This window comes from Sus scrofa, chromosome 2, assembly GCF_054392235.1.
Source record: "Sus scrofa isolate SSC_HxYL_T2T_F1_AM1 chromosome 2, Sscrofa_HxYL_maternal_Yorkshire_Landrace_v2.0, whole genome shotgun sequence".
Lineage (NCBI taxonomy): Eukaryota > Metazoa > Chordata > Mammalia > Artiodactyla > Suidae > Sus > Sus scrofa.
This window is the reverse complement of record NC_139384.1, coordinates 77,798,206-77,805,504: the sequence shown is the minus strand read 5'-3', so window position 1 is coordinate 77,805,504 and position 7,299 is coordinate 77,798,206. Positions and strand designations below refer to the sequence as shown.

At 38.4% G+C, this 7,299-nt stretch overlaps 1 protein-coding gene across 1 annotated transcript; it reads left to right on the top strand.

Annotated features, from left to right (window-relative positions):
* Window positions 1–1,181: 1,181 nt before the first annotated feature.
* Window positions 1,182–6,938, top strand: LOC146405486 (olfactory receptor 7E178-like). Its single transcript, XM_085015277.1, has 2 exons — window positions 1,182–1,207; window positions 5,996–6,938. Exon 2 carries the CDS (start codon window positions 6,009–6,011, stop codon window positions 6,936–6,938), a length of 930 nt encoding a protein of 309 aa, XP_084871403.1. The 5' UTR covers window positions 1,182–1,207; window positions 5,996–6,008.
* Window positions 6,939–7,299: the final 361 nt, after the last annotated feature.

Genomic DNA, 7,299 nt, shown 5'->3' with positions numbered 1-7,299 from the left:
TCCTGGGCTAGGGATTGAATCAGATGTTCAGCTGCCAGCCTAGGCCACAGCCATAGCCAACACCAGATCCAAGGTGCATCTGTGACTTACACTGCAGCTTGTGGCAACACTTGATCCTTAACCCACTGAATGAGGCCAGGGATCAAACCTGCATCCTTACAGACTGGCAGATTCTTAACCCACTGATCTACAATGAGAACTCCAAGAGTATTGCTTTTTCAGCATTAGAACAAATAGGAGAGTTGGGGCAAACAGATGGAGGGGCACCAATCTTCATGGTTTCAGCTCAGAAGTTATGTGGTCTATATTCTTGGTTCTGATGGGGATTCAATGTCTGGTTCAAAGTTCTGCTTTTCTCCCACACTGGTTCTGCCATTGTAGGTATGTCCCTGTGTTAACAGGAATGAAGCCAGAGATCAAACCTGCAACCCCATGGTTCCTAGCTAGATTCTTTTATGCTGCACCACTAGGGGAATTCCAAACAGTGAACATTTTCTGAGCATACTCCTTAGGGACCCACAATTTAATTTTGAATCTTACCTGTTCTATTTATTGTCTTGTGACAATGGGCAAAATTTGGTATCCCTGAGTCTCAACATTGTCAGTTGATACAAATGCATTGGGTAAGAATTAAACCTATTCAACCTGCTGTGGCTCAGCCGGTTAAAAACCCAACAGTGTTGCTGAGGATGTGGATTCAATCCCTGGCCTCACTCAGTGGGTCTCAGGCTTCAGTGCAGGTCATGGACAATGCTCAGCTCTGATGTGGCTGTGGTGTAGGCTCCAGCTGATTTGACCCCTAGCCCAGGAACTTCCTTATGCCACAGTTGTTCTTCTAAAAAGAAAAATAAAAAAGAATTAAACATAATTGGTACTGAATATGTGATTAAATATATGATCAATACACATAGTAAAGGCAAATTAAATTTTAGGCATTTTTACTTTTATTGAAGCTAAGTACCAGAGACCCAGTCAAATTATTCTGTCATATACAGGTTTGGTTTCCTCTAGATACTGAGTGAATTTATTTTTCTTTATGCAGGTAGATTATGAGTTCTTGGAGGGTAACAGCTAAATGTCATTCATTTCTGATTCCAAAAGACTGTACATTTCATGGCACAGGGTAAGCTACAAGAATGACAACAATCTCTGTTAAGTATTGATTGTGTTCTTCTTTGGTTCACAGAAACAGAGTAGAAACCATATGGCTTACAAACTGGGTGCTTTCCTACCTGTGATTTCATTCCTTTCAGTGATGTTCTGTAGGACTAGACAACAGAAAAAAATTGCCAATTTATAGAATCTACAATACAAGCATAAAAAATTGCAGATGTTGTCATTAAAATGAAAACACTGAAAGAGCAGTACTAATTTTTTTTTGAGACACAACTTGGGATTGACTGAGACACAACTTGGGATTTCCACTCATTCTACAAATGAATTCCCTAGAACATGGTGGGCTTTTATCTCTGCAGGACCGCAGGATAAAATGTCCTAAGTCTTTCTTTGGATTGTATTTCATCAATAAATCCACATTCCAAATATTATTCAAATTCTGATTTTAAAAATATAGCTGAATATATTTTGTAAATTCAAACCTCTCTCAGGTGTCACACATGTCATAGAGATGGGTGTTATTTTTCCCACTTCTAAGTAAGGAATACCAACATGGAGAGGAGGAAAGATTTACCAATACTCCATCTTTAGTATGTGAAAGATGTGAGATGCAGACCAAGGTCTCTTGACTTCCATTCCACAGCTGTTTCTGTACCATTAAAGCAGAATTATTGTTTTCCTTTCAAACCTGCTTTTCCCAGATGAGGAAATGAAGATAGAACCACTGTTTCCTTCTCTTGGGATTTGGTGAGTTCATTTGTGAATTAGTGAAGTGGTCCAAATGGTTTAGAGGAGACTGTATTGCATGGATATTGTGAATCATAGAGTTTTCTGTGAATAATAGTGCATTTTGTAGATTACTTTGGAAATGTGAGCTATGAAACTACCATTCCCTAGACATGAAGGGGGTTTTTACATGCATCTATAATGGGAAGACCATGGCTAGACAGAGTTAAGAGGTGTTTTTGGTCTCTTCCTTTTATTATTATTATTATTATTATTATTATTTATTTATTTATTTTGCTTTTTAGGGCCGCACTCATGGCTATGGAGGTTCCCAGGCTAGGGGTTGAATCGAAGCTATAGCTGCTGGCCTATGCCACAGCAACAGCAATGCCAGATGCTAGCCGCATCTGTGGCCTACACCACAGCTCATGGCAACACTGGATCCTCAACCCACTGAGCGATGCCAGGGATTAAAGCAGCAACCTCATGGTTCCTAGTCAGATTGATTTCCACTGCACCACTACAGGAACTCCTGGTCTGTTCCTTGTCATTAGAATATGTATTTAATTATTTCTCATTTTTCTGTGCGGAGAGAAATGGTAGGTAGGGCTAGGCTTAGCAAGGTGTGCTATGTAGACTCCTCTGGTGCCCTCTCTGGGATGAAAAGTGTCTAGAATCATCTCAGGAAATTAAGAATACTCTTGACCTTCTTTCAGAGAGGGGAGAGGAGCCCCCTTACATACTATGTCCTACTTTTAGGAAAATAGGAGGAGAACTGAGAGCTTTTTTGTATCCATTTCTTCTAAATCATCTTCAGCTCAAAGTAAACTTTATGATAAAGTGGCATCTTTTGGGTTAGTATATTCTGCTACCATTCATTTATTTTGAAACACCAAGAAGTTTATATATAGCAAATGTCAAAATGATACCTGAAGAGAGAGGCTCAGGTTAGAATTCTTAAGGTGAGAGATCTATAAAGAAGGAAAAACCCATAGATTGGAACACTCAGAAAAAAACAAATCTTAGTACGTTCTCCCATATCCTATTGAATTAGTCTCTCAGTCTCAGAAATAGGTCGGTCCAGTTAAAAAGGTGTGTCTCATTTAATTTATTTGTTGGATGCCATTCCTTTGCTTTTTTATTTTTTTCAAGTTTTCTTGAAGTATAGTTAGTTTACAAGGCAGCAAAAATTTCTCCTGTGCAACAACGTGACCCAGTCATACATATACACATATACATTCTCTCTCAGATTCTTTTCCCACATAGATTATCACAGAATACTGGGTAGAGTTTTCTGTGCTATTCAGAAGGTCCCCCATTGGCCAATCCTCAGTACGCATATGCCAACCCCAAACCCCTAGTCCATTAATCCCACACCCCTCCTATCCCCTTTGGTAACCTTAAGTATTTCAAAGTCTGTGAGTCTGTTTCTGTTCTTCAAATAAGTTCATTTTTATCCTTTTTTAAAAAGATTCCACAAATACATTATATCATATGATATTTGTCTTTCACTCTCTAAGTTCACTTAGTATGATAGTTTCTATGCCCATCCATGTTGCTGCAAATTACAACTAAAAATAGAACTACCACATGATCTAGGAATCCCACTCCTGTGCATCTATCCAGAGAAGTCCATAATCTGAAAAATATATGCACCCCGGTGTTCATTACAGCACTACTTGCGATAGCCAAGACATGGAAGCAACCTCAATTTCCATTAACAGAGGAATGGATAAAGACGATGTGGTACATATATACCATGGAATATTACTCAGCCATAAAAGAAGGAAATAATGCCTTTTGCAGCAACATGGATGGGCCTATGTCTCATTTTAGGAAGTGATGGTATAGGTGAATGGGGCATCTGCCTAAGTTAGGAATCTATATGGTGTGAGTAATTAAGCATTTGGTGGGGTAATTTTTGTGGAAATATAAGGAAAACGAAGGTGAATGATTAGAACAAAACTACAAAATCCGGTTTTTTGTTTTTTTTTGTTTGTTTGGTTGGTTGGTTAGTTGGTTGGTTTTTTGGTCCAGAGGGCAGACAACTAAAATTTTTAGAGGCTGGGTTTGAAGTATCTTTAGATGGTGGAGTGAAGGACAGGGAATGCCATTTGGATACATTTTTTTGGTTTGTATTTTAAATGTCTCTGGTGATGACATAAGAGTTATGATTGGGTTTTAGAGCAGAGTATAGAAGTATGTAATTTTAGCCATAGGGTCATTTGTTTTTTAGATAATTTTGAAAATGATTTGGGTAGTTAGGTTTTAATTTTTAGTGAAAGTTAAAAAGATTTGACTAAAGACAGTCCCAAGTCACTGTTAAAAAATACTCAGTTATCCATTTAACCAAAGTGAAAAATAAAATATTTTAAAGGTAAATATAGAAAGTAATATGCAATTGATCCTTGGACAACTCAGGAGTTAGGGGTGCTTATGCTTATTCGGTCAAAAATTCACCTATAATGTTACAGTCAACCCTTCATATACATGGTTCCACTCTGCAGATTCAACCTACTGTAAATTGTGAGGTACTATAGTCCATATTTATTTTTTAAAGTCCACATATAAGTGGACACGCACAATTCAAACTTGTGTTGTTCAAAGGTCAGCTCAGGAGTTAGGGGTGCTTATGCTTATTCGGTCAAAAATTCACCTATAATGTTACAGTCAACCCTTCATATACATGGTTCCATGCGTAGTATTTTTTTAATATGGAGAAGACTCGGTTTTCTTAAGTAACTAGTGGTGTGATAAGAAGACATGACATTCAGGAAATAAGTTTGCTAAAATACAGAATCTTTATTTCCTAGGTAAAATTTAATAGGTAAAGAAAAATATCGTTAACAATTTTCCAAGGACTTGCATTCTTAAAACAGAGAAAAAAAATCAAATTCTAGTTTTGTGTGGGCACAATACTTCTAGCAAAGCTCAATTTTAAAACCATTATAATAAATTTGTGAAATTTAGCAGCTTGCTTGCTTGCTTCCTTCCTTCCTTTTCATTTTATTGACTAATCTGTGGCATATTGAAGTCCCTGGGATAGGGGTCTAATTGGAGCTGAAGCTGCAGCCCTTCCCCACAGCCATGGCAACACAGAAACCAAGACGAATCTGCAACCTACACCTGCAGCTTGCAGCAATGCCAGATCCTTAACCCACTGAGCAAGACCAGGGGTAGAATCCACATCCTCAGAGAGACAGTGTTGGCTTCTTAACCCACTGAGGCAGAATGGGAACTCCCTAAATTGGTATTCTTTGGAATGACATATTCTCCTAACCTTCAGTAGATTCAATAAATGTACACATTTTGGAAATGAGAAAACTACTCAGTTTATTGTAATATTGTAACTTTCCCACTTGTGTTTTTTTTCCAAATTAAATGATGTTTTGACATGTTAGGGGGAATGAAGACCTATTTGCCTTTGGGGAGCTGAATTTAGGAGAGATTCGAAAACTCAAAAAATCCTAAGCAGTATAAGAAGCCAGTTGAAGATTTCAGACCTGGGATTGAGACTAAATTTTTCAGTTGCAGTGCCCATCCCCACCTGCCCCGCATCTGTGCTTCTGCATCAAGTGGATTCAACCAACCGCTGATCGAATTCCATGTGGAACACTGTATACTGTAAGGCAGACTGTTCTACACTATTTACATAAGGTAATTGAGAATTTATGTGTGTGTGTGGTGGTCCTGGAGTTAATCAATGCCATGGGAATACTGAGGTACAAATGTATATAAATAAGGATGGATTAGATAATAAAATAACCCATCACAAATATTTAGGACTAGCGCCCTATTTAATGAATTTTCCTCAACATGTTCTCTACACATTTTCCTCCACAATGGGAGGCTAATATTTTACTGTGTCCTTGGATTTATTGTCTCAAAAATGCCCATTTTCTCTTAAATACTTTGGTCCAAAGTCTTTAAAGTGGATGTAGATAGAAATAGCTGAATAGAACAGACACCAGTGAAGAAAGGTTCAAAAAAGAATGAATTCGCCTCAACTGAGAAATAGTGCTAAATGTTTACATCGTCCAAGTGTGAATAATTTATCTTGAATTATGTGAATCAAAAACATAGGCACTAAGCTGAGTGCCTGTATACTTGTTTTTTTTATTCCAACACTCCTTTTTTTTTTTTTTTTCAAAAGGGGGCCCAGCTACATGGAACTTCAGAATCTAACAAAGGTCTCAGAATATTACCTGCTGGGACTCTCAGATGATCCAGTACTTCAGCCCTTCATATTTGGGCTCTTTCTCGCCATGTACCTGGTTGCCATACTTGGAAACATGCTCATCATCCTGGCTGTCAGTTCTGATTCCCACCTCCACACCCCCATGTACTTCTTCCTTTCCAATCTATCTTTGGCTGACATAGGCTTCATCACCACCACAGTCCCTAAGATGCTGGTGAATATGCAGGCATACAGCAAATCCATCACTTATGCAGGTTGCCTAACTCAGGTGTCCTTCTTCTTCCTCTTTGGCTGCTTGGACAGTCTACTCCTGGCTGTGATGGCCTATGATCGGTTTGTGGCCATCTGTTACCCCCTGCACTACCTGGTCATCATAAAGCCCCGTCTCTGTGGCTTGTTGGTTCTGGTCTCATTTTTTGTGAGTCTTTTGGACTCTCAGATTCATTGCCTGATGGTATCACAACTTGCCTTCTGCAAAGACGTGGACATCCCTCATTTCTTTTGTGATGTTCCTAAGCTTCTCCATCTTGCATGTTATGACATATCCACCAACTATATTGTTATATTTCTTGCTGGGACCATCTCTGGTTTTCTCCCTATATCAGGAATTAGTTTCTCTTACTATAAAATTGTTTCCTCCATTCTGAGAGTCTCATCATCAGGTGGGAGGTATAAAGCCTTCTCCACATGTGGCTCTCACCTGTCAGCTGTTTGCTTATTTTATGGAACAGGTCTTGGGGTGTACCTCAGTTCAGTTGTCTCATCTTCCCCAAAGAAGGATGTGGTAGCCTCAGTGATGTACACTGTGGTCACACCTATGCTGAATCCCTTTATCTACAGTCTGAGGAACAAGGACATCAAAAGTGCCCTGTGGAGGATTGTCAGCAGAATAGCCTAATCTCAATACCTGTGTCATCCTTTTGGTCACAGAACTGGAAAAGTCAGCTGATTTTTTTGAAAGATAAAACAAAATTTCCAAAACTTCAGCTAGAACAACTATGAAAAAAAGTCTTTTTTTCCCTGAAAAGAATAAACTGAAAAAGTGGAAGTGAGACATTATTATCAATGCCATAGAAGTAAAAAAAGACCTTAAGAGAGTACTGTTGAGCAATTATATACCAAAAAGAGTTCAACCTATAAGAATGGATAAATTTCAAGAAACATAAGATCTACCAAGTCTAAACCATTAAGAACTAGAAAATGGGAACAGACCAATAAAATATAAGGAGATTGAATCAGTAATCAAATGCTTCCCAAGG

What these genes read in the sequence shown, in the direction of transcription:
- LOC146405486 (XM_085015277.1), top strand. Translation starts at nt 6,009, where the DNA reads ATGGAACTTCAGAATCTAACAAAGGTCTCAGAATATTACCTGCTGGGA.